A 25,871-nucleotide genomic window follows, 5' to 3' on the forward strand; every position below is an offset into this window, starting at 1 on the left:
CTGGAGACAAGTTGCTCTCCTACAAGAACATCTGGGAATTAGACGAATTTTATCAGAATATTCTGACTTTGTACCATTTTATTCCCAAATCTGCTTTAAAAATAGAGGAGAGGTCCAGAAGGAAGGGGGGTGGGAGAGAAAAAAACATTTTATTCTCTTCCCCCTTCACAGCTAAATAGACTTTGAATTTTTTTTCTGTTTAATTGGGATATCTGAGAGTTCGACAAGAGGAACAAAGAGGTGAAATGGCTCCAAATCCTCATGGACCTTGGCACAGTTTTAGGGGACACAAAGCCACTGTCACAGCTGCTCCTGGGATGTGTTTTGCATGAGTATAAAATGAACATACCCAGAGTCAGACAAAACTCTGCAGTTTGGGGTTCAGGCTCTGACGAGGAACTTGTGCTGATGTTTGAGATACAAAGAGAAAACATTTGTAAAAATCAAATACAAAAAGGAAGGGGGGCTGGGTGTTTTCCCCACATCTTTCCCAGTTTTTAAAGGAGAAATCTAAACCTATTTTTATGTCCGTGTCAGCTTTAAAATCCTTAAGGAATGAGAGGAAAAAAAGCTTGAAAACCTGGAATCCTGTGGGACAAGCACTGCCATCCCCACGCATTAAATAGTTCAAGGTCTGCCAGGCTGGAATTCCCTTGGAGCTGAAACGTGCCGGATGCCAAGGGATGCAGGGGATACGTGAGGTACCCGAGCTCTGGAAGGGGGTGACAAGACTCTGAGGGGGGACATGTGAGGTGAAAGGCTCTGAGAGCGGTGGTGAGACTCAGGGGGGACACCCAGGGTGACAAAGGTCCGGAGGGACCCAGAGGTGACGGCTCTGAGGGGGCACAGGCGGCGATCGACGGCTCTGGGAGGGGACACCCGAGCTGGGGGCTCCGGCTCTGTGGCAGCAGCAGCTCGGGAGCTCCCGAGGAGCTCCCGGGATAATCCGGCACCCAGGAAACCCCAGCAGATCTCTCCGAGTCCCACAGGTTTGGGAGAGCTCCCAGGAATCCCTTCAGCAACGAGCCCCACACGTGTATAAATCTATATCTTATATATGGATTCTATGTATGTATCTTCGGATTTTTGCTGCTGGAGTTGCAGCACAATCCTATTTGCCTTGAGCGAGTCAGGGCGGTTTAAAACACGCCGTGGGACACAAGCACGAATTTTCTTGCTTGCCTTAGAGAAGAAGCCAATTAACAGCACGGTAATTAGCTGGGGGCCCTGTGCTCCAATGTACTTGAGTGTTCAAACAGGTGGGAGGCTGCGTTTGCAGTGGCAAAGCGCTTCCTACGGCTTCAGAGGGCTCCTGGCCCGAGAAATTGTACCACAGAGGAGCAAAAAACAAGGCCCTGAGGAGCTCTGAGGGAGAATGTGCGGAAAAATTGGAGGTGAGGGCGGGGAAAGTTTCCCTATCCCGGAGGAAAAGGCGAAGCTTCCCATACCGGGAGTCGAACCCGGGCCGCCTGGGTGAAAACCAGGAATCCTAACCGCTAGACCATATGGGAGGCGCTGACAGCACAGCTGCCCGCGCGCCTCAAAATGCTACTGCCCCGCCCCGCCGATCCCCGCGGTGACTCTGTCGGGCTCCGCTCCGCCGCCCCGCGGGAGCCGCCGGGAAACACCGGGAGCCACCGGGAATGCCCGGGACTCACCGGGAGCGCCGCCATCAACGCCCCCGCCGTGCCAGAAAGGCCGTGCCCTCATCCAAGATGGCGGCCGGGGGCTTCAGCCGCCCCGCGCCCGCATCACGTGACGGCGGGGGACGCGCGCGCGCGCGCGCGGGGCGGGCGGGGCGCGCTCACGTGACCGGCGGCGGCGGCCGAGCGCTGGGTCCCGTGAGCGCGGGGGGCGGGACGGGGGCTCCGCCACAGGCCCGGGACAGGCCCGCGCCGCCGCCCCCCTGCCCCGCCAGGCCGGGGCACCGCCGCCCGCCCCCGAGCCGCGCCGGCAGCGCCCCCCGACCGTCCCGAGCCGCCCGACCTGCCGGGGCTCACACCGGCATCACCCCACCGCCCCCGAGCCGCCCCGAGCCACCGGGCTCACACCGGCAGCCTCCCCCGGGCCGCCGGACGTACCGGGGGTCCCACCGGCATCGCCCCCCAGCCGGCCCCGAGCCGCCCATCGCCGCCGGAGGTACCGGGGCGCGGCCCGGCCCGGGGGGCGCGGGGGCCGGGGGCGGCTGCGGAGCATCCCGGGGGGATCGCGGGGAAGGGGCTGCGGAGCGTCCCGGGAAAAGGGTTTCGGGGCCATTCCGGGGAAAGGGGCCATACCGGGGAATCCCGGGAGAACGGAAGGACATGCCGGGAGAAGGGGCTGCGGGGAATCCAGAGGGAAGGGGGCTGCGGGGCCATCCCGGGGGAAGGGGCTGCGGGGGGACTCCCGGCACGGCCGCAGCGATCCCGCCCGGGCCGGGTGATTTCGGGAACGCCGGAGGTTTCCCGGCGGCAGCGGGAGTTCCCCATGGCCCGGAGCAGGGGGAGGGGAGCTGGGGCTGTGTCAGAGCTTCCCCGGTGCCGGGGGCGGGATTGGGATCGGGATTGGGAGAAAAGCAGCGATCCAAGGTGGGCTTCTCTCGGCAGGTGTGTGATGCCAAGCACAGCCATGAAGAAAAAGGTAAGGACGAGAAGGAGGATCCTGTGTTTTCCTTCCCCATCCCCATCCATGAACACCGTTTGTTGTATCCATCCCTCGGGCCGGGGCTCCGGTGCCTCTCGGAGGCAGCGCTGCATCCTCTGCTGAAAGTGCCCGGCGTTAAAACCGGGTTTGATCCTGGCCTGGGCGTGGGCTGGGTTCGTGCAGAGCCTTCCCCGGCAGTTGCTGTTCCCCGGGCGCTGCCGGGGCTGTTGCAAAACCCTCTGCGAAACGCTCTGCAAATGCCCTGCTCAGGGAGGAGGATCTGCTCCAACCCCTGCCCTGTCCCTGGGCCACCCTCCCGAGGTGTCCCAGGAGCCCCGCATTCGCTCAGGGCTCCCGGGAGGATGAAATTTAACACAGCAGCAGCTCTGGGAATCGCAGGGGTGGGTGTATCCCAGCAGGAGCGTATCCAGAGCTTTTAAAGGAATATCTGGCTGCCCTTCCATGGTGAGGTGGGATTGGGTTCCCTGCCTGGCCCTCGGTGCTGCTGTCTCACCCCTCTGCAGGGCCTCTGCAGCCCAAACTGTGGGAATTGGGGCTGGTTTGGGCCGTGCCTCGGAGGGGGATCGAGTTTCTGCCTGGGATTTTGTGCTGGTGCTGTGAAATAAGAGCTTGGCTGTTCTCTGGGATCAGCTCAGGGGACAGGACAGGGCACGGCACCTTCTGGGGTGGCCTCTCCTGCCTGCCTGGATGTGAAACAGCCAGGAACAGGATTTTGTTGCCAAACCCTGGAACTTGTGGGCAGCTTCCCTCTGGCCAGGGCGCTCCCAGCCCGGAGCTGCTGCAGGAATGACCTGAGCAAGCAGGATCAGGGAATTCTGCCTTGGTGTTGTCCCGAGGCTGTGGCAGCTCCTCTCTGCTGTCACAGGGTGAGGGTGGGAGGCTGGGCAGGCGCTCACTGGCCTGTTCTCCTGAAATCCCTCCTGGATGGGAGACTCATTTTGGCTGCTGCCGAAAGCTGGATTTGGCTTTGTAGCTGGGACTTGTTTAACAGCTGGGTTTTGTGAGCAAGGCTGTGCTGGCTGCCACTGATGGGTTTGTTTTGTTTAATTTTTATTTTTAGATCACAATGTAAAGCCTTGCCTCGTGTGACTGTCTCTGGTGTGACTGTCTCCCCTCGTCCCAACCCCCAGCATTCCCTCTGCTTTTTGGCTGCCTCTCCTTTCCCCTGAGGTCTGCAGGGATGGGACACCATGGAGCCAAGTGTCTCCTCTGGGGAGGAGTCACTGGAGCCATGAAGAGTCTCCCCTGCTCTGGGGACCCTGACCTGGGCTGTCTCATCTGCTTTTCCCTTTCCTTCTGGTCTTCTGGCACCTGGAACTGGAAATGTCCCTGGCATTTGGGGAAAAGAAAACCAAGCATGTTGTGGGAAGAGCAGGATTAGATCTTTAAGGTCCCTCCCAACCCAAACCACCCTGTGGTGAGGAGAGAGTGTTTGGGGTGGAAAACAAGGGGGTGAGGGGTTGTTTCTGGTCTGCAAGGGTTGAGACAAAGCCGCTGCTCATCCTTAAAGCCCTTTGTGCCACCAGAGCCGTCAGGTGGGAGCGGCTGGGAATGGGAATGGGGAGGCTGCTCTTGATCTTCCTGAGTCCTGTCCATGATTTTTGGGAAGAGTGTTCAATCTGACCATGGCCAGAAGGGGGACGGGATGACCATGGCCCAGTGACCATGGACAGCAGTAGGATGGGATGACCATGGCCCAGTGACCATGGCCAGCAGGAATTGGGATGACCATGGCCCAGTGACCACGGACAGCAGTAGGATGGGATGACCATGGCCCAGTGATCATGGACAGCAGGGGTTGGGATGACCATGGCCCAGTGACCATGGACAGCAGTAGGATGGGATGACATGGCCCAGTGACCATGGACAGCAGGAGTTGGGATGACCATGGCCCAGTGACCATGGACAGCAGTAGGATGGGATGACCCAGTGACCATGGACAGCAGGAGTTGGGATGACCATGGCCCAGTGACCACGGACAGCAGGGGTTGGGATGACCATGGTCCAGTGACCATGGACAGCAGGAGTTGGGATGTGTCTCCTGCTTCCCACGTGCTCCTCTTTGCCTCTCTCCTGGTGCATTCCCAGCTGGAATGTGCCAGTCCTGTGTTTAGTAGCTTTGGCAGTCAGATGTCAGCTGGAGGGAGCTGGGAAGGACTCGGTGCTCTGTGAGAGCTCATTTTTCCTTCTTTCCCTCTCTGCAGGTGCTGCTGATGGGTAAAAGTGGGTCTGGGAAGACCAGCATGAGATCCATTATCTTTGCCAACTACATCGCCCGGGACACGCGGCGCCTGGGAGCCACGAGTAAGGAATTCCCGGCTGAATTCCCAGGTCCCAGGGCTCCAACCCTTTCATTAGAGGGGCGGGGCCGTTCCCTGCAGCGATCCCTGGGTCGGGTGTGGCCCTGCAGGTCCTCCCAGCTGCCACACCTCACTGGGAGCTTCACTCCTGGGATCAGCCAGGGACAGGCAGGAAGTGGAGAGTAAGGGAAAGGCAGCACTGGGATGGACTTTGCTGCTTTATTATTCAACTTTTATCCTTAACTCCTTTTTTTGGGGGGAGATCAGGGAGCAGCCTTTGGTGCAGCTACATCTGTCAGAGCCTCCTCTGTGCTGGTGGAACACTCCTGCTGTATCCAGGGGTCAGCAGCACAGGGATCCTGCAGTGCCCCCGTGGTTTTGGCAGGATGATGCACTGGGCTTAATGAGAGCCTTTCCTTTTTCCCCCTTCCAAAGCCTTTGTTGGGAAAGAGCAAGAAGGGATTCCTCTGGAAGAGGGGGAGGAGTTGTTGGGATCTGGTGCTTCTCGCTGGGAAGGGTCTGTGAGGATTTAGTGTCAGGGATTGGTGTAAATTTCCTCTTTGCCATAAATTTGGCCTCTTCCTGAAGTTTGCATTCCCTGTGTTCCTGGTTTATTTTGTTAAGGAGGGCTTAAAGCCCTGCAGAGTCATTCTTACAATATCCCTGGGATCAGGGAATGTGTGCTTGAAGGGGAACTGTGCTTCCCAAGGAGAGCAATGGGCTCTGAATTCCTCTGGGAAATGCTGTTTTGGTGGGATTTACAAACTGGGGCTGCTCTGTGAGGAATGGCCCATCCAGGGCCAGGCTGGACAGGGCTTGGAGCACGCTGGAATAGTGGAAAGTGTCCTTGCCCATGTCTGGGCTGGAATGAGGGCTTTAATCCCTTCCAGCCCAAACCATTCCATGATTTTATGCTGACTTCCATGATTTTTGGCTGCCCGAGCTCTGCCCCGGGTGTGTGGTGCAGTCTGTGAACTCCTGCTGTCTCTTTGCAGTTGATGTGGAGCATTCCCATGTCAGATTCCTGGGAAACCTGGTGCTGAACCTGTGGGACTGCGGAGGGTAGGTACTGATGATTCCTGTCCTTTTCCAACCTCTGGGGGAGGCTGTGGGGAATCAGGGATGGAACAGAGTGGATTCTCCTCCCCCAGGGATGAGGTGTGCCAGGGAAAGCCCCTTCTTCTGCTGTCCTGAGGTGCTGGAATTGCTCATCTCCAGCTCCATCCAGGTGGGATTTGTGCAGAGAGGCCACGCTGGACGTTGATCCCGTGGCTCCTGGAAGCAACTTTTTTCAAGGAATGCTGTCCCCTCCTCAGCTCCATGGCCTCTGGATCATCTCAGCCGTATTCAGGCAGAGTTAAAGGAGCTTTAAATCCTGGGATTTAAGGCTGAGCTGATGCTTTAGGTCACATTTCACCTGTTGCTGTGGGGTTTCACAAACAGCTCCTAAAGCCAGCCTGGGGCCAGGAGCAGCAGGACACGAGGGAAGCTTCAGCTTCACGGGGGGCTGATGCTTTCCAGGAACATCCAGGTTTCCTTGGGAATGCTCAGGGGATGCAGCTCCAGCCTGGCCTCCTGAGTGCAGCTCCAAATCCCAGCCTTGCCTTCCTGGCAGGAGGAGTTTCCCACAAACCCAGCATGCCAGGCAAGAGCTGCTCTAAGGATGATCTTTGCCACAAAAATTCTGTGCTCCATTTAAGTGCAATGGTGACTCCTTCAAAAACTCCTCCCTTTTTTTCATCTCGTTAAACATTCCCAGGACTCTCTTCTCTTGAAGGGAAATCTCCCGGTGTGAATCTCTTTGGGAAATGTTCCTCTGAAAACCTCGGTCTGAAATTGTGTCTAAACTGTAGTGAAAAAACCTCACGGGCTCTAACAGGAGTCTCCCTGTTTTCCTGCCCTGCTCCCTCAGCCAGGACACCTTCATGGAGAACTACTTCACCAGCCAGAGGGACAACATCTTCCGCAACGTGGAGGTGCTGATCTACGTGTTCGACGTGGAGAGCAGGGAGCTGGAGAAGGACATGCACTACTACCAGTCCTGCCTGGAGGCCATTCTCCAGAACTCCCCCGATGCCAAGATCTTCTGCCTGGTGCACAAGATGGACTTGGTGCAGGAGGACCAGCGGGATCTGGTGAGGAGCTGGGAGTTGCCATGGAAATGCTCCCACACGGAGCATCCCCTGTGCCACGTGGGTCACGCTTCAAAGGCAGCCCCTCAGGGCTGTTCCTCGAAGGCTTTCTCAGATGTTCTCAGAGCTTCTCCTGCCTTTTTTTAAAGTGTGGCATCCCAGAATCCGGTGGAGAACAGCAGTGGTGGTTTTTAGGGATAAAAAAAGCCTTCCCTGCCTGCTTCCAGAGCTCCCAGCACACCTTGGCTCCAGGAGGGAGCAGAACTGGAGGGAATCCAGCTCCTTCAGCCCCCTGCTCACAGTTTGGATGGGGGTGACAGTGACAGTTGTTTTCAGCTCAGCTGCTTCTTTCAGTCCAGCCCAGGCTTTGTGCTAAAACACCCCCGAAATCCAAGAGGTGAAACTTCCCCAGTTAATCAGGAGATGGTTTCTCTGGATTGATCCTGCTCTGCCTTCCCAGAAATCCTCTTAAGCCCTTGAACATCCTGGGAGAGCTGGGGATCAACCTTTCAGAGGTGTTTGGTGCCTTTTGTATGCTTTTGAAAGGTCACAGGGAGGTGGGAAAATGCTGAGTTCCTACAACCACAGCACAACACTTTACACTCAACCCCAAACTCTCTTTGTTTCCCAGATTTTTAAGGAGCGCGAGGAAGACTTGAAGCGCCTTTCCCGGCCCTTGGAATGTGTTTGTTTTAGAACTTCCATCTGGGATGAGACACTCTACAAGGTTGGTGCAGCTTCCTCTCCAGACCTGCCTTCCCACTTGGAGCAGGAGCAGGATCCCTGTAGCTGCTGCTGGTCTGTCATTGATTGGCCACGTTCAGCTTCTTCTGGAGGGTGTAAATTAAACCCAAATTAATCCTGGATTTAATCAATTAATTCAAAAAAGTCAGGAGTGTGTGGTAGCTATCAGGAACTTGGCAGACAGGCATCCCAAATATCCCCTGGCTCTCGGGAAGGATGAGCTTGGGCACTGCTCCATGCCTGGGGCAGCAGCTGGGCAGGGAGGGGAGGCTGAGCTTGGAAAATCCGAGTCTGGGTGAGGGCAGATGTTGATCCCAGCACCCCCAGTCCCTGCTGGGCTTGTTCCTGGCCTGTCAGGATAAGGTGGAACTTTGTTTGGATCAGGGATGAGCTGCCAAGTGTCCATGTGCCTGCTGGCCTTGCTCAGGATTAAAACTCTCTGGAAACTCGAGCAGGAGGAGACAGAAGCATTCCCAACTAAAACCAGGGATGATTTAAGCCTGTTCAGCAGCACTGGGGTTTCTCTGCCTGGTGGAGCAGAACCTGAGGCAGGGAAGAGTCTCCTCAGCCCTGGGCTCCCTCTGGGACCTGGGCACCGAGGGGGGAGAAGCTTCTCAGCCTTGCTCAGGCTGTTGCCAGCCAGAAGTGCCAAAAATCCCTTTGGGAGCACGTTTATCAGGAGGGGCTGAGGAGGGAAGAGTCGATGGGACCTTTCTGTGTCTCCACGTGCAGGCCTGGTCCAGCATTGTCTATCAGCTGATCCCCAACGTGCAGCAGCTCGAGATGAACCTGAGGAACTTTGCTCAGATCATCGAGGCAGACGAGGTGCTGCTGTTTGAGAGAGCCACGTTCCTGGTGAGTTCCTGGGATGGATTCCCTGGATGGAGCCTCCCTTTCCCTCCCCTCTGCTCTGGAGCCAGGCTGGGGAAGCTGGGAATGTTCACTGGAGAGGAGAAGGCTCCAGGGAGAGCTCAGAGCCCCTGGCAGGGCCCAAAGGGGCTCCAGGAGAGCTGCAGAGGGACTGGAGACAAGGCATGGAGGGACAGGACCCAGGGAATGGCTTCCCAGTGCCAGAGGGCAGGGCTGGATGGGAGATTGGGCAGGAATTGTTCCCTGGGAGGGTGGGCAGGCCCTGGCACAGGGTGCCCAGAGCAGCTGGGGCTGCCCCTGGATCCCTGGCAGTGCCCAAGGCCAGGCTGGACATTGGGGCTTGGAGCAGCCTGGGACAGTGGAAGGTCTCAGGGTTGGACCTTGGTGAGCTTTGAGGTCCTTCCAGCCCAACCCACTGTGGGATTCCATGGAAGCTGGGAGGTGCAGAATGCCCTGATCCAGCCCTTGGGACACTGAAAGCAGCCACTGGGACCCCGTGGCTCACAGGACCATCCCAAAATCCCCCCTGCAGCAGCTGAGCTGAGGTTTGGTTGGGGTTTCCTCCTCCAGGCTCTGGTTGTGTTTCATGTCCCCATTGTGGTGGGACTGCTCCGAGAATCCCTCTCTGCGCAGGGCAGGAGCCTTTTGTAGCTTCAAAACCAAACCTCTCCACTTCCTCCTGCTGGGGCATTTCAGCTGCACCTGATTTCTTTGGATTTTTGATGCTCTGCAAATCCAGAGCAGGGATAGAGGATCAGCCATGGGATTGTGATGCTTTTCCAGAGTATTGTGCTCCCAATCCCTCTGCAAAGGTGCTGGATAAAACCACCGCTGGTGCTTGTCCATATTCCTGATTTCTGGGCTGGGCTCTTCACACTTTGCACCAAACTCCTGCTGAGCTGAAGGAAGTATTTGAATTTTTCTGAGTGTTTTCCTTGCTGGTGATTTGGAAATGATGGAGGGAATTTGGGAAAGGAGCCACAACTTTTCTTCCTCCTTCAGCTATCAGAAACAAACACTTGCCATGCCTGGCAAGTTCTGCTTTTTGACCTTTTGGAGATAATAAACAGTTCCACCTTGGGGTGTGTGACAGTGTGATTGTTACAAGGACATTTTTAACTGAAAAAGGATGATCTTTGCTACAAAAATTCTGTTGCTACAAAAATTCTGTGCTTAATTTAAGTGCAATGGTGGCTCCTTCAAACACTCCTCCCTTTTTTTCATATATTTAAACATTCCCAGGATTCTCTTCTCTTGAAGGGAAATCTCCCAGTGTGAATCTCTTTGGGAAATGTTCCTCTGAAAACCTCATTCCAAAAGTATGTTGAAATTGTAGTGAAAAAACCTCTTCTGGGAAGTTCAGGAAGGAAATCGAACACTGGGAATTGCAAGCCTTGGATGTGGCTAAAGTTGTGCTTGTGGGAATAATTGGGCAAGTTTAAAAGTGATGGGTTTAAGGTGGTTAAGGGAAAAAAAACCCTAAAAAACCTGTCAGATGTGACTCCCTGGGTAGAGCAGAGCTTCACATCCCTGTGCCAGGGCTCCTGACACATCCAGTGGGAGCTGATTTGGGGATTCTGAAGAGTTCAAAGCAGCTGGCCTGAGGTTTTTAAGAGATTCCTGTTAGGTTTGCAGTGGGGATGGAGCTGCAGGAAATGCAGCTCTCACTGGACGTGGCTGAGGAGGGAAGGGCTGGGGCCACCAGCACGGTGGAAATGTTTCTGGAAATGTTCTCAAGGATTCCTAAAAACCTTCAGATTCTCTGGGTGTTGGCATCTCCTGGCTGCTGGGTCTCGGGGGGAGGGAGAGGAGGGAACTGCTCTGAGCTCCCTCTGCTCTGACTGGAGTCGTGGAGAGGGAATTCCCAAGGACCCAGCTGCCTTTGAGCTGCTTTTCTTAGGGAGGATCAGCTTGATTTGGCTTTGGGATCACTGCCTGTGCAGGATGGGCAATGTCCCAGCAGCACCTTAGGAGGGAAAAGCTGTCCCAGCACTTGGCCCATTCCTGAGGTGATGGATGCCTTTTTTCCCTGTATCCACCTATTTTTGGATCAAGATGAAATGGCTGCTGAGGCGGAGCTCTCAGCCCTCAGGGGGACAGTGGTGTCACCTGGCAGGTCTTTGTGTGCTGATCCTGTCACTGAGTCTCCTTTCTCCACGAGAGCCCCACAAGAACTGCTGTAAACACTTCCCAAGATCCAGTCAGCCAAAAAAGGGAATCCCTGCCCTGGTGCCCAGCCATTCCCAGAATTGCTGCTGGGAAGGCTGTGCTGAGATCCCTGACTGGCTGTGCCCCTTCTGCAGGTGATTTCCCACTATCAGTGCAAGGAGCAGCGGGACGTGCACAGGTTTGAGAAGATCAGCAACATCATCAAACAGTTCAAGCTGAGCTGCAGGTGAGCTGCTCTCATCAGTGCTGGGGAGATCAGGGCTATCCCAGATTTTTCCAGAGGGCTCTCCAGAGAATCCCAGTTTGACTCTTCAGCAGCTGGAATGCCAGGGTGGAATTGCTGCAACACAAATCATTAAATGTTAATTCTTTAATTAACTTCCCCCTTTGCTGATGGTGGGAGAGCTTTGGTGTTGTTTTATTCCAGCCCTCCTTCTCCTGGATCAAGGCAGAAGAATTCCAGGGCTGAACTGATCTTGGAAGCTGGGAATGTCAGCTGGAGAGCTCTGCTCCAGCCCTGTCCCTCAGGGCTGGCTGGGGAGGACAGGGTTTGCAGACACTGTTATCCCTATTTCCAGTGGGAAAGGGGGAAGCTTGGCTTTGCACAGCTCCACAGTCAGGTTAACACTGGGGCTGTGTGGAGCTGGAGAGGATGGAGAAGTTTCTGGGTGGTTTAGAGATGTCCAGATGTTTCCAGATATTCCCATTTTATGCTTATTTCTGCTGCTCATCCAGAGTGTCCAGCTGGGAATGGCTGAGCCCTGGTATCCACGGGGAGCAGGCCTGGTCAGTGGGGTTGTGTCTGGAATTTCCTTCATTCAATGCACAAATCAGCTGATATTGTTCTCATTTGGCCCCAAACTGAGGAATTTTCTCTCTAAAACCAAGCCCAGCCAAAGCCCTGCTGTAACCACACCTTGCCAAGTGGGAATTCCAACTCCTCCTTGTTCCCAGCAGCTCGGATCAGGGATATTTTGGCCATGTGGGCAGAAAAGCTCTTCATTCACTGTTTTTTTTTCCCTTTGATTTCCTTGTTTTTCAGTAAGCTGGCAGCTTCTTTCCAGAGCATGGAGGTCAGGAACTCCAACTTTGCTGCTTTCATTGACATCTTCACATCCAACACATATGTGATGGTGGTCATGTCAGACCCCTCCATACGTAAGTCAGAGAAACCTGTTTGGGCCAAAACCAATCCCAAAAAACCACAGAGAAAAAATCAAAAAAAGGTGAAATTAGTCCAGTTTAAACCATTGGGAAATGAGTTGTTAATTACAGAAGTGATTTTAATTAAGAGAGAGGGATTGAGTGTGAGCAGGGTGGGGAGGTCATGTGATGGTGGTCATGTCAGAGCCAAGAGAAACCAGTTTGGGACAAAAAAACCCCAAGAAAAACCTTTAAAAAGGTGAAACTAGTCCAGTTTAAACTGTTGGAAAATGAGTTGTTAATTACAGAACTGATTGTAATGAAGAGAGAGGGATTGAGGTGAGCAGGACCCTGCAGAGGTGGTGGCACAGCTGAGCTGCTGCTGCTGTCCCAGGAAACCACCAAACCAGACCTGGCTGAGCAGGTCGTGCCTAAAACCTATTTTGGGCAGTTGGGAGCTGGCAGCCCCGGTGATTTTTGGGGAGGAAGCAGGGCTGGCTCATGTCTGGGTGTTGCTCTGGCTGCCTGGGCTGTCTCTAGTGGACAGGCTCTAATTTTAGCAGCATCTATTTATCCCAAGGAGGAGCTGCAGCAGCGCCAGCCCGCAGCCCCTGGGAGCAGTTCCCTGTTTACGCAGCTCTTGGAATTCCTGCTGGGAGCTGAGGGGCTCCAGGGGCACTGCCCAGGACTCCTCGGGCCTGCTGCTGTGGTTGCTCTGCCCTCCTCACTTAGGGAATTTGGGACAGTGTGGGATCCCTGGGAGTGAGGCATTGCTGGGCTGGGGAGCAGCTGTGGGATGAGCAGTTCTCCGTGGGAGAGGCTTTTCCTTTTTTCCTGGGATCAGCCAACAGCACTGACCATCCCACATTAAATCTTGCCCAGACTATTCAGATCAAATTTTACCCAGACCTTCCTACATTAAATTTTGCCCAGGCCATCCCAGATCAAATTTTGCCCAGGTCTTCCCTCATTAAATTTTACCCAGAGCATTCCACATTAAACCTTGCCCAGACCATCCCCCATTAAATTTTACCAAGACCTTCCCCCACTAAATTTTGGCCAGCCCATCCCACTCTGGATTTTGCCTGGCTGGGGAGCAGCAGGGCACACCCAGGCCTGGCAGACAGGGCTGTTGAACCAGGCAGCCCTGAGGACGTGGTGATCCTCACCCGTTTCAACTTCTTTTTATCTCCCCTGTCCCTTTTCCGTCGCAGCTTCCGCGGCCACTCTGATCAACATCCGGAACGCCAGGAAACACTTTGAGAAGCTGGAGAGGGTGGATGGACCAAAGCACAGCCTGCTCATGCGCTGATCCCAGGCACTGGGGCTTTGGGGGGAGAAAGAACGGATTGGGACTACTTCTTTTTAGGAGAATCTAACACTGTCCGTGTCTTTGTTGGGCTTTGAAATGAGTGTGCTGCTTGTTTTTTCTCCTCATCACGTTGGACACTAGAGCTGGAGGTCGGCTGGATCCACTTCCCGGAATTCCCTGGCACGGGAGGGGTCGGGAAGGAGGCAGGACAGGTGATGTGTGCCCTGCAGGGCTGTGGCAGAGCCCTCGTGGATGTGTGGCTGCCGGGTGATGGGATATTTACTGTTTCCTTGGATGGTTGCTAGAATAAGTTTATAAATTTCTCCTCGTCTTCAGTCATGGAAATAAATTTTTGCTACCAGGGATTTCAGATCCAAGAGCTTTGCAAAGTGGGTTTGCTTTCTCCCAGATGCCGGGGCAGCTTTGGGAAGCGGAGCTGTAGGAGCTGCATGGCTCCCTTCGTGTTTTTTGGGGGGATTTGGCTGAAAGCCATTCCAGAGTTTCACTGGGAATCGCTTGGCAGCATCTCCCTTTTTTCTCTCTTGCTGCATCAAATTACTCTGTAAAAAAGGGTGTGGTGCTCCGTGCCTGCCTCTTCTCTGTATCCCTGGCCACACACCCACTGGGAGCGGAGAAATCCACCGGGGCGAGTCCAGGGAGTGAGAACGGGAAGCTAAAAGGGCTGGAGAACCAGGGGGCTCCGCACAAAAGCTCCCAGCTCTGCTCCATCCTCCTGGAATTCAACACCCGCGTCTCGCACCGCCCACCCGGCAGCTGCCGTGCCTCGGCCTGGGGGAGTTCCAATGGGAATCGTCCCCGTGGGAGAGGAGCTGTTCCCACCAGGAGCCTCTGGAGAGCTGTGAATGGGCCGGGCACGTGGCGGAGTTTGTGCTCACTGGGATGCAGGTGTGGAATACCTGGAGTGGGAATCGTGGAACGAGCCCCGACACAACCTCGGTTCCCGCATGGAGCTGCCCCATGGTTGGGATCAGGCTGGGATCAGGGCAGACCCTGCTGGGAATGTCACAGCTTCCCACACTTAACCCTGCCCTCGGAGCAAGAGGGTGATCCGGGTGTTGAAGCCTTTGGAATATCCCCTCCCACAGGGAAAGGCTTCAGGAGAGCAGGAGAGGGCTCCTGGTCGCAATTCCAGGAGACTGAGGCCCCTTCTGCTGGGAGCTGTTCCTGCCGGAGGCGCGGGGAGGAAGGACAGTGGGAACGCTGCCTCATTGCCATGGTGACGCCGAGGTGCCAGTGGGTTTCCTTAGGGATCAAACTGCATTGGAAGTGGGATGATGTCAAAAGGGAACGTGGGGTGGGGGGCAGGTGACGAGGGGCTGGGAGGGACAAGCGGGGTGGAGCTGCCAGGAGCCAAATCCTGGCCTGGCTGGAGCCTCCCAGGGCAGTGACCGGGTCGGGGGGTTGGGGTGAAGTTCTGCCGTTCTCCTGCTTCAAATCCCTTTTCCCGAAGTGCACGGATTTGGGGGCTCTTTGGGAATCAGCCTTGTCCTTTTGCTGTGGCTGAGGTGCTCATTGAGTGACAGCCTGTGACAAACACGGGGGCTGTGTCAGGCCACCTGCCCTGCCTGCTCCCAGGGCACTGTGCTGTGTCCTTTGTCCCTTCCCAAAGCACATCCCAGGCATTTTTGGGAGCCTAGGGTTGGTGACTGCACTGGCTCCTTCCATTCCAAGCAGGGAGGTTTGGGAGATCAGGCTCAGCACCCTCATCCCGCCTTCTGGAAGACTCTTCCCACTTTCTCTGGCAGTTCTTGCCATCAGAAAACAAAAAAATAAATTGATATCTGCTCCAGATGTTTCTCACACAAACATCATCCCAAACCTGGACGAGGTGGCTGTGATCTGGCCTTTTCCTTCAGCACTTGACCTTGGAATGAGGAGAAACTCGATGCCACCTGTCACTGAGATCCTGAATAAATCCCCCCTTGACCCTGTTCCTTTCCCCTCGGAGCTGCTGTGGGCTCTGGGATGAGTTCCCTGGGGCAGGCTGTGCTCCCTGGGGTTGTCTTGGAGCTAATTCCAGGTTTTTTGACCATTTCTTTCTTGTGTTGGAGCATGGATGGCTCCGCTGGGGTCAGCTCCAGGCTGTTTCCCCCAGGATGAGCTCTGTAGGGTCTCCCTGGGGATGCTCCCACTTGTTTTTCCTCCTTAGTGGCACAGAATTGTCCTTGGGTGGACCCAGGGCTGTGGTGACCACACGCTGCTCTCCAGCTGGAACCAGCTCCTCCAACACATCCAGGGGGCCATGGATTCTCCAAAGTCACCCTGAACTGTCACTGCAGAATTGTGGGCACCTCATGAGGAGCATCCGCACCATTCCCTGCCCAGGGTCCAACCCCTCCTGCCCAAATCCATCCTGGGGGATGCGCAGCTGCCAAGGAGAGTGGAGAGGGGACCTTGGGGGACCCCCTGCCCCGCTCCCCCTTTTCTTCTGTGTTTTTGGGGAGGTCACCGGGGCCTGCAGCTGGTCCTTCAGCTCAGTGACATTGGGGTGGGGGCCCCTTTGGGTGCGGGGCCCACTCATCCCCCAAAAGCTCCCCAGGGGAGGTTGGTCCCTACCCGAGCTCATCCTGCTGCCTCCCGGGGTGTTTCCTGAGGAGGGGAAGGGGTTTTTGCCAAAAAAGGGTCTGTTTGGTCCCGGTTGAGGCAGGGTGGCTTGGCAGAAGTAGGGGGTCAAGGGGGTGCCCTCCTCACCCCAGGGTGAGCTCAGCGTGTGCCTGGAGCAGCTGCAGCTTCTCCTCCTCAGCCAAGGTCACCACCTTGGTGGCCGTGCTTGAGTCACCCCTGGCAGGGACATCGTGAGTAGGGGACACCCGGCTGTGAGTCCCCACCCCCAGGATATCCCATCCCTGGGGAGGAGCTGGGCCAGAGCTGGGGGGGGGGAGGGTGTCCTGCATTTTGGGGGGTTATGGGGGTTATGGCTTGCCCGAGGCAAGCTCAGAGCAGGGTGGGGACCTGGGGAGACCTCAAGGTTGGGGACACAGTGCTGGGAGCAGCCAGGTCTCCTCGGGACAAGAAGCTGGAAAACCAGTGGGGTCCAGAGAGCGGGGGGTGAGCAGGGGGGTGGATTCCCACTGGCAGCTCCACCCCAGCCAGGGGCTCCCTGAGACCCCCCAACCCCCCCAGGAAGGGACCAGGGGACCCCCAGACCCTCCCGTGGCTGCAGCCCCTTGGAGGGGCTCCCCCAGCCCTGCCAGGACCCCGACACCCCAGGGGACCCCACTGTGGGTACAAAGGGGGCACCCCACATATTTGGGGGCCTTACCTGTGTGGTGGGGGGGCTCGGGAGGCAGAGATTGGGTGGGGGGTTCAGGCAGTGCCCCCCAGGACACCCGTGGGTCCTCGGATTTGGGGATGCTCCAAGTCCCTGTGGATGGGGGTGCAGGGGGATTCTCCCCCCACTCACGGGAGCAGGGGGACACAGGACCCCAAATGGGGGGGGATCTCTGCTCCCCCCATCACTGCCACGAGTTCCCCAGGTCTGAGCCCTCCAGCAGCACCCCGCACCCCGATTTTGGGGTGCCCTCCGTGGGGGGGTGGTGGGAACAAGTTGGGGTTCACCTCCCCTCCCCCAAATCCTGCGCGTTCCCATGGCAACGCCGGATGCGAGGGGAGCCGCGCATTGGCTGCCGATGATGTCACCTCAAGGGCGGGGCACCCCCACCCCAAAAAAAAGAGGGTGGGGGAGGGGAGCTCCGCCCCACGCGGCCCCTCCCCGCCCGTGGGGGCCCCACCCCGCCCCACCCGGCACCGCCCCGGGGGCAGCGGCGGCGGCGGCGGCCGGGGATGCGCTCGGAGGAGGCGCGGGGGACGGTGCGTGGGGCCGGGGGCGCGGGGGGGGCCCGCGTGGGGGCTGAGGGGGCGGCGGGGGGGGGGGGTGGTAGCGCGGGGTCCGGCGGGGGGGAGGGGAGGGAAGGGAAGGGAAGGGAAAAGGAGGGGGAGGGTCCCGCCCCCCCCGCGGCCCCCTCAGGCCTCCCCTCCCCCCTCGCCCCCTCACGCGGGGGTCGCGCGTGGGGTGTCCCCCCTCCATGCGCCGCGCGCGCTTCCGGGCAGGGCGCCCCCCCGCGGCTGGGAGGTCACACCGGGCGGCGGCCCCGCCCTTCCCTCCCCCTCCCACGCCCTTTGCTCTTAAAGGGCCAGACCCTGCTTGGGCTCGAGCCCCCCCGTCCCCCCCCCCAACCCCGAGAGGGGATCCCCCCCTTTGTATTCCCTCCGTGCCCCCCCCGCCGTGTCCCGAGCGGCCGCTGGCGGAGGGTGGAGCGCGGAGGAAATTCCACGGGGGGGTGTGGCGGCGGCGGCGGGGTGTGACCCCCCCACGCCCACGGGTGGGGGACACGCCGGGGGGGGAGGGCGGTGGGGACACGTAGGGGACAAAGCGGGGGGAGGGGGCTGTGGAAGGCGTTTTCCCACGCTCCCCCCCCGCAGCCCCCCCGCCCAAGGTCACCCGAAATCCCTCCTTAAGCTGTTTAGGGCTAAAAAGGGGGGGGCACTAATTATTCCCGGGGGGTTGGGGACATAAAGTGTTTGGGGGGGGGTTATAGCACCCCCAAATATGTGGGTTTGAAGGGGGGCCCCCCGAGCCCCTAATCCCCACGCCTGGGTGGGTTTGGGGTGCGCCAGGCTGAGGACGGAGGAATTCAGTTCACCTATGAAGGGGGGGGGGTCAGCAATGGTGGAATTTGGGGGGTAACGAGCCCCCCCCCCCCCGCCCACTCCGCTGCCCCATCCCGCACCCTTCACCCCCGCGGGGCTTTGGGGTGCAAGGGACCCCCAAATTTGGGTTGAGCAGGGTCCCTCAGGGCAGGACGGGGCGCCCCTTTGTGCCCCCCCCCTCAGTGAGTCTGTTTGTGGGGACGCCCCGGCTGTGGGGGGCTGTTCCTGGGGGGCTCTGGGGGGTCATGTTGAGGTGCCCAGGTGCGGGGGGCAGTTGTGTGTCTGTCTGGGGGTGTCTCCTGGTGTGTTTTTTGGGGGGATCTGGCTGGACGGGGTGTTTTGGGTACCTGAGGATGTCTTGGGGGGGGTCCCTGGCTGAGCGTGGGGCGTTTGAGGGGCGTCTCTCCTTGTTGGGGGGGTGCTTTGGGGGTCCCTGGATTTGGGGGGAGGGTTCTATGGGGGTCCCTGCCTGAGGCTGGGGGTGTTTTGGAGGTGCTGGTAGTTTGTGTGTGAGGGGGGGGGGGGTGTTTTGGGGGTCCTTGGCTGATTATGGGAGTGTTTGGGGGGATCCCTGGCGGCGTGTGTGTGTTGGGGGGGTTCCCCAGCTGAGTATGTGGCTACTGGGGGGGCGGGGGGGTCTCTGTTTGGGGGTGAAACGTGTGTTTGGAGGGGGTCCGCGGCTCTGTGTGTTGGGGGGTCTCCAGGTGAAAAGGTGGGTTGGGGGGGATGTCTCTGGCTCTTTTTGGGGTGCGTTTAGGGGGGCTCTCGGCTGTGTCTGGGTAATACGTGGGGGGCCGTGTTCGGGGGTTCCGTGGCTCTGTGCGTGTGCTTGGGGAGGGTCCCTGGCTGTGTGCGGGGGGATTCGCGGGGGGTCCCTGCCTTGAGTGTGGAGGTGCTTTGGGGGGGGGGGGTCCGGTTTTTTGGGGACGGTGAATTCGCGGCTTCCTGCCGGTGCCGGGGAGTTCGGTGGCGGTGTCGGGGGGGTCCGTGACGCTGCCGGGAGGGTTCGGTGCCGGTGTCGGGGGGGTCCGTGCCGGTGCCGGGGGCCCGGTGCTGGTGCCGGGGGCTCGGTTCCGTGCCGGGGGTGAGCTGTAGCCGCCGCCCCCCCCGGGCGGGGCCGGGCCGTGTGCGCGGGGCGCGGCGCTGGGTGTGGCGGGGCGGGGCCGCCGCGCGAGGCCGGTGCGTGGGGGCTCCGCGGGCGGGGACGGTCCCTGCGTGGGCAGGTACGTGCGGGAGGCCCGGGGCAGGGTCGGGGGGGGTCGCGGGGCAGCGCGGGGGGGGTGACGAGGAGCTGCTTTGGGCAGGGGGTCCCCCGTGCCGGGCACCCCCACGCGTGCCCCGGGACGCAGCGCGGGGTGCGGTGGAGGCGGGGGTCCCGGTTGTCCCCCGGTTGTGTCGCGGTCCCGCGTGTGCGCAGCGCCGGGGGTGCCGCGGGTGGGGCCGTGCCCGGTGCCTCCCGCGGGGGCCGGGCCGGGCCCTTTAAGAAGCTCCACCCGCGGCCGATCCCAGGTGGAGCCGAGGGGGGCCCTTCGCACCTTGGCCGGCGCGGCCCGGGAGATGGTGCTGCGGGCGGCGGGGGTAGCTGCGAGCCCGGCGGACGCGCGTGGGACCCCCGCGGGTCAGTGCGTGAGTGACCCCGGGAGGGGGGGCGCGGGCCGGGGGGGGCGCGGCCCCTTTAAGGCGCGGGGGGAAGGAGCGGGGCGGGGCCGCCACCGCCCCGCGCGCGGGACACGCCCCCGCCACGCCCCGCCCGCGGGGGGCGGGGCCGGGCCGGCACAAAGGCGAGCGCGGGCGGGGGGGCGGGGCCGGCGGTTCCCGCCCTCGGCGCGCGCCGCGGCCGCCGTGAGGGGCCGGGCGGGGCCGTGAGGGCCGGGCGGGGCCGTGAGGGACGGGCGGGCCCTGCCCCGCCTCAGGGCACGAGCGGGCCCCGCCATGCCCGGCCCGGCGACCCCCGGGTGGCCTCACGCCCCGCCGGAGCCGCCCCGAGGCGCCGCCCCGGTCGGTTGGTTAGTGAGAGCCCGTTAAAAAAACCTCTTCGCCCCCGCCCCGTGCCTCAGTTTCCCTGGCTCCTCACGGACTGCGGGTCTCTTGCAGGGCCAGGGGAAGGCGACGCTCGCCATGAGCTCGTCGGCGCTGCTGGCTGAGGGCCCCCTCGACCCCCCGGTGCTGCTGGCTGACATCAAGACGGAGCCCCCCGAGGAGCTGCTGGCCAGCGACTGCAGCCAGCCCCAGGCTGAGCCCGTCGATCTCTCCCTCAACAAATCTAAGGTGGCTCCGGCCTCGGCCCCGCCGCCTCCACCCCCCACCTCGGTCCAGTCTTCCCCCATGCTGGTGGCTCCCCCGCTTCCCGCTCCCACCACCGTGTCCGTCCCGCCCTCCGGCCTCAGCTCCACCTCGGCCATCCCGGCTGTCCTCTCACCCGGCTCCATCCTGGCCTCCACGCAGGGCAGCAGCGGGCAGCAGATCCTCCACGTCATCCACACCATCCCCTCCGTCAACCTGCCCAGCAAGATGGGCAACCTGCAGACCATCCCCGTGGTGGTGCAGTCCCTCCCCGTCGTCTACACCACCGTGCCCACAGACGGCGTCACCGCCATTACCGTGCCCCTCATCGGGGGGGATGGCAAGAACGCTGGGTCTGGTAAGGGCACCGGGGGGAAACCCTGCAATCTGGGGAGTGGGGGGGTATCTGTCCTGCCTCATGGAGGGGCAGCCTTGAAGGGGATCTCATTTTTCACTGTGGAGTGTCCCTGCCACCACCACGTGCCACTTTCATACAAAGCCCCTCAGCCCCCAGCCTGTGCCCCCCAGGGGACATGGAGAGGGCAGGGACACGCAGGGCATGGCACTGCCTGTCCTCCACCCATCCTGCTGCTGGCAGCCTGCCCTGCCCTTCCCACTGGCTGCCTGCTGCCAGCAGCTCTGGTTTCAGCTCAGCTGCTCCCTGTGCCCCCCACGATCCCCTTTCCCAGGACATTCCCAGCTTCCCACCTTATCCGGGGTGGGGGGCCTGCATCTGCCCTGCTCTGGGCAGGAGCAGGCAGCCAAAAGTGATGGCCCCCAAGTTGTTTCCTCGCTTTGGGGGTTCTCCATCTGCCCAGTTGGATTGGATTCTCTGGAAGAACAGGCAGCACTCAGAGCGCTGCAGGAGCAGGGGGAAGGCTGAACCCTTGATGTGCACTGAGTGTTTTGGGGGACATCTCTGTGCTGTGCTCATTCCTTCCCTCTTTGTGCCCCAAAGCTTTCCTTTCCCGGACCCCTCCAGTGAAAATGGACCCCAGCTCCGTGTATCCCATGGACATGAACAGTGACAGCGAGGACAGCGCCTCCGAGAGCGGCCCAGCGCCTTTCCAGGACCTGCAGAGAGAGTGAGTCCCCTCCTGCCTGTGCCTCCCCACCCTTTATCCCCTGAGCCCCCCAGGGGCTCTGTGGGCTCCAGGGTCGTGGCTCCAGCTCTCCCTGCTCCTGGCAGGCCGGCGGCACGGGGGCCCAGAGCCGATTCCCCGGACCTGAAGAAGCGGCGCATCCACCAGTGCGACTTCGAGGGCTGCAATAAGGTCTACACCAAAAGCTCCCACCTCAAAGCCCACCGGAGGATACACACAGGTAGGGGTGGCATTGGTGTCCCTGGATGCCCCCGTGGGCTGGGGGAGCGATGGTGCTGTGTCCCTGGGCAGAGGGGCGGCCCTTTGGGACTGCTGGGTGGAGGTGCCAAGGGATTCCCCTTTTGGAATGTCTGTGCGGGGTGTGGGGGCTCGTTGTTGCAGCGCTGACCCCTCGGTGCTCCCCGGCACAGGCGAGAAGCCCTACAAATGCACGTGGGAAGGCTGCACCTGGAAGTTCGCCCGCTCGGACGAGCTCACCCGGCACTTCCGCAAGCACACGGGCATCAAACCCTTCCGCTGCTCGGACTGCGACCGCAGCTTCTCCCGCTCCGACCACCTGGCCCTGCACCGCCGGCGGCACGTCATGATGTGAGCGGTGCCCGCCGGGCTGGGCCGGGCCGCGCCGGGAGCCGGGAGCGCCTCCCTCCCTCCCTCCCTCCCTGCCTGCCTCCATCCATCCATCCATCCATCCCCGCCGCTCCTGCGGGGCGGGGCAGGGACTGCGGGAGCGCCGGGGCCGAGCCGTGCCCGCGGCAGGAGCCCCGCCGGCACGGGACGGCGAACAATGGATTCTGGACTGCTGCCCCTTCTCTCCTGTCCCCGGTTGTTTTTATTCCTGGGTTTGCCCTCGCCTGGAGGCTCCTTGACTCCTCACCTGGAAGCTCCTTGACTCCTCACCTGGACTTCAGCCAGCAGCTGCCTCAGGCTCTTCAGCCTCCTGCCCGTTGCCCCTCGTGTGCTCCCGGTGCCCTGCCCCTCCCAGTGCCCATGGGCAAAATCTGGGAGCCGTGGCAAGGACAGGGGCAGGGGGTGATGGCCCCCCGTGGAGGAGCTGTTGGCCATTCCCTCTCCATCCCCAGACTCTGTTGCAGAGGGAGAAGGAACATCACGCTCTGTGTGTCCCTCAGCACGTGCTGGGATTCATGGGAAGTGCTGGGGGCACGGAGAGCCAGGAGGAAAGGAGGAATCAAGAAGGGGGGGAAACACAACCCAACAGTGACCCACAAACAAGACCATCACCACCACAAAAAGGGAAACTTTGTGGAACATGGAACTTTTATTTTATGGAATTCTATGAGGGGGTGGGACAGGGTGGGGGGGGGATGAGGGCCAGCAGCTCTCGGGTTTTTTGGAAGACTCTGGGCCACTTGAAGTGTTTCTAAGTTAAACCAGCGGCTGTGGCCACATGCTTTGCTTTTTAATAATGGTTTTTGTGGAGTGTTTCTTCCATCCCCCACCCCAGGCAACCCTCCTGGTTGCTGGGAGGGTGTCAGGATTTGGGGTTGGATGCTCGGAGCTGTTGGATGGTGGGAAGGGTGATGGGGACAATGACCATCCCCATGCTCGGGGCAGTCCCTGCAGGGGCTGGTTGGGAGGAGGAGCTTCCCAGACTCCCTCTGAGCTGGTGCTTTTGCCCTGGCTGTGTGGGCATGGGGGAACTGGTGTGAGGAGGGTCTGGGGAGGCACTTCAGGGACCTGTGGCCCCCGAAAACAACTCTCAGCTGCTTGGGAAGGAGCTTTTCCTCAGCCAGGATGTGCCATGGGCAGAGCTTGTCCCCGGCCTGAGGTGGTCCCTGACCACCACGGCCTGAGGGAGAGTCTGGTTGGCCACAGGTGAAGTGGGACCCGCACTTGGCCCCAGCCACCCCACCCGAGCTGCAGGCCTGGGGCAGAGGGGCTGGGAAGCTGCCGGGTGGGCAGTGTTTGCTCAGATCTATTAATGGCAAGAGGCAGTGTAGAAATACCATGGATTGACCCGTTCAGGATGAGGATGTCACCTCCCAAAGGGGACAGGGACAGGGCAGAGCTGTTCAAGGCATTCTGTGCCTCCACCTTCAACGCAGAGCGTGGACCAAGGGGGTCCCAGTGCCCTGAGCTGGACGAGCAGGACTGCAATGATGGTCAGCTCCCTGAACTTGTGTGGGCTCTGCTGCTCCAGCTGGATCCCTGCAAACCCCCCCAGGTGTGTGGGGATTCATCCGAGAATCCTCCAACAGCTGCTGATGCCATCATAAAGCCTCTCTTGATAATTTTGTGAGGTCTTGGGAATCTGAGAGATCCCAGCTGGCTGGAAACTGGTGAAATTTGTCCTGATTTTTCCAGAAGGGCAAGAAGGAGGACCCTGGAACTCACAGGCCTGTCAGGTTCACTTCAGTGGCCACTAAAATAATGGAAAACATTCTGGGAAATATTGGAAAACATTCTGGGAAATACTGAAAAACATCTGGAGGACAACACAGTCATTGGCCACAGCCAGCACAGCTCCGGGAGGGGAAAGTCCTGCGTGTCCAGCCCGATTTCCCTCTACAGCAGGGTATCCCACCTGCCTGATCAAGGGAAACCAGGAGACGGAATCGTTTTGGATTTCAGCAAAGCTTTTGATGCTGTTTCTCCCAGGATCCTTCTGGACAAACTGTCCAGGCCACAGCTGGATAAACACATCATGGGATGGGCAAGCAACTGGCTCATGGGTCGGGCACAGAGTGTGACAGGGACTGGGGTGACATCAGCCTGGCACCTGTCATTAGTGGGGTTTCACATGGCTCCAGCCTCATCCCAGTTCTCTTCAACATCCTCATGAACAACCTGGATGCAGGACTTAAAGGAATACTAAGGAAAAACTCTAAATTCTTCAGTTGAAGCTTCTTGGGGATTTTGCATGAAAGATGTCCTATTCCAGAGAGAAAAATTATCAAGAAAAGATATAAATGCTCCTTACAGAAATGAAAAATCAAACTTCTGGAGGATTTGGGAATTCTGTCACCTTTTGAGGGGCCCCGCGGCTCCACCTGGGCTCGGCCGGGGGTGGAGCTTCTTAAAGGTCCCGGCCCCACCCGCGGCACCGCGATACAACCGGGGGACAACCGGGACCCCCAAATCCACCGCACCCCGCGCTGGGTCCCGGGGCACGCTTGGGGTACCTGGCACAGGGAACCCCCTGCCCAAAGCAGCTCCTTGTCACCCCCGGGACTGCCTGACACTGACCGTCGGACCCTCGGGATTCCTGGAGCTCTCCTGCACGTACCTGTGGCACCCTCAGGGGTGTCACTGCGGGTGCTGGCACCGTGTATCAGAAACTGGGGGTCCCTGGGGGGCGCAGGGTGCTGGCACGGTGTGTCAGGGCTGGGGAGTTTCCTCTGGGGGAATGGGGGGCTCTTGGGAGGTGCCTTTTGGGGGGACAGGGAGCTCTTTGGGGGTGCTTTCACCCTCTGTCAGGGTTCAGGGCGGTACTTCGGGGCACTTGGGCTCTGTGCTCGCCATTTTGGGGGTGCTGGTAGCCAAAGCCATGCTCGGGGGGACCCTCCGGCCGCCCATCCCCCAGTCGGGTTGTGGGGCGGCCCTGCTGGGGCTCCCCCTCCTCCTCCCCACCCCCAGCGCCCCGGGGTCCGTGTGCGGGGCTGGGACCCCCAGCCGTGCCGGGGGGGCGGCTGGGGCAGGTTCCGGCGGGTGCTGCAGTCGCCCCTCGCACCCCAAAGGCCGCGGGGCCGCGCTGCTGTGCCCCGCTGGCAGCGCTCGGGCACCCGGTGGCGCCAGCGGCCCGCGCTGGGCGAGGGCTGGAGGAGGAGCCGGGGGATTCCCGTTCTTTGGGAATTTCCCTGGGCGCGTGGGGGCCGCCGTGGCAGCGCTGACCCCTCGGTGCTCCCCGGCACAGGCGAGAAGCCCTACAAATGCACGTGGGAAGGCTGCACCTGGAAGTTCGCCCGCTCGGACGAGCTCACCCGGCACTTCCGCAAGCACACGGGCATCAAACCCTTCCGCTGCTCGGACTGCGACCGCAGCTTCTCCCGCTCCGACCACCTGGCCCTGCACCGCCGGCGGCACGTCATGATGTGAGCGGTGCCCGCCGGGCTGGGCCGGGCCGCGCCGGGAGCCGGGAGCGCCTCCCTCCCTCCCTCCCTCCCTGCCTCCCTGCCTGCCTCCATCCATCCATCCATCCCCGCCGCTCCTGCGGGGCGGGGCAGGGACTGCGGGAGCGCCGGGGCCGAGCCGTGCCCGCGGCAGGAGCCCCGCCGGCACGGGACGGCGAACAATGGATTCTGGACTGCTGCCCCTTCTCTCCTGTCCCCGGTTGTTTTTATTCCTGGGTTTGCCCTCGCCTGGAGGCTCCTTGACTCCTCACCTGGAAGCTCCTTGACTCCTCACCTGGACTTCAGCCAGCAGCTGCCTCAGGCTCTTCAGCCTCCTGCCCGTTGCCCCTCGTGTGCTCCCGGTGCCCTGCCCCTCCCAGTGCCCATGGGCAAAATCTGGGAGCCGTGGCAAGGACAGGGGCAGGGGGTGATGG

General features: G+C 59.9%; 2 protein-coding genes and 1 non-coding gene across 8 annotated transcripts; 2 read left to right on the forward strand and 1 right to left on the reverse strand.

Annotated features, from left to right (window-relative positions):
- Positions 1-1,439: 1,439 nt before the first annotated feature.
- Positions 1,440-1,511, reverse strand: TRNAE-UUC (transfer RNA glutamic acid (anticodon UUC)). The gene has a single exon. It is a non-coding gene; the product is annotated as a tRNA-Glu (tRNA).
- Positions 1,512-1,845: 334 nt separating this feature from the next.
- LOC138110609 (ras-related GTP-binding protein A) lies at positions 1,846-13,678 on the forward strand. The gene is made up of 10 exons (XM_069015720.1): positions 1,846-2,139; positions 2,586-2,619; positions 4,848-4,947; positions 5,939-6,005; positions 6,856-7,078; positions 7,707-7,802; positions 8,552-8,674; positions 10,993-11,084; positions 11,901-12,016; positions 13,216-13,678. The coding sequence occupies exons 2-10, from the start codon at positions 2,593-2,595 to the stop codon at positions 13,311-13,313; spliced, it is 942 nt and encodes a 313-aa protein (XP_068871821.1). The 5' UTR covers positions 1,846-2,139; positions 2,586-2,592; the 3' UTR covers positions 13,314-13,678.
- Positions 13,679-17,080: 3,402 nt separating this feature from the next.
- On the forward strand, positions 17,081-22,666 carry KLF8 (KLF transcription factor 8). Of its 6 annotated transcripts, XM_069015727.1 has the most exons (6): positions 19,511-19,610; positions 20,079-20,252; positions 20,430-20,625; positions 21,226-21,352; positions 21,457-21,590; positions 21,781-22,666. In XM_069015727.1, the coding sequence occupies exons 1-6, from the start codon at positions 19,542-19,544 to the stop codon at positions 21,960-21,962; spliced, it is 882 nt and encodes a 293-aa protein (XP_068871828.1). In that variant the 5' UTR covers positions 19,511-19,541; the 3' UTR covers positions 21,963-22,666. The 6 variants fall into 6 exon arrangements, with proteins under 6 accessions (XP_068871823.1, XP_068871826.1, XP_068871828.1 ...); XM_069015722.1 differs by lacking the exon at positions 19,511-19,610 and adding an exon at positions 17,081-17,144 and having other exon boundaries at positions 20,079-20,625; XM_069015725.1 differs by lacking the exon at positions 19,511-19,610 and adding an exon at positions 19,147-19,207 and having other exon boundaries at positions 20,079-20,625.
- Positions 22,667-25,871: the final 3,205 nt, after the last annotated feature.

This window comes from Aphelocoma coerulescens, chromosome 4A, assembly GCF_041296385.1.
Source record: "Aphelocoma coerulescens isolate FSJ_1873_10779 chromosome 4A, UR_Acoe_1.0, whole genome shotgun sequence".
Classification (NCBI taxonomy): Eukaryota; Metazoa; Chordata; class Aves; order Passeriformes; family Corvidae; genus Aphelocoma; species Aphelocoma coerulescens.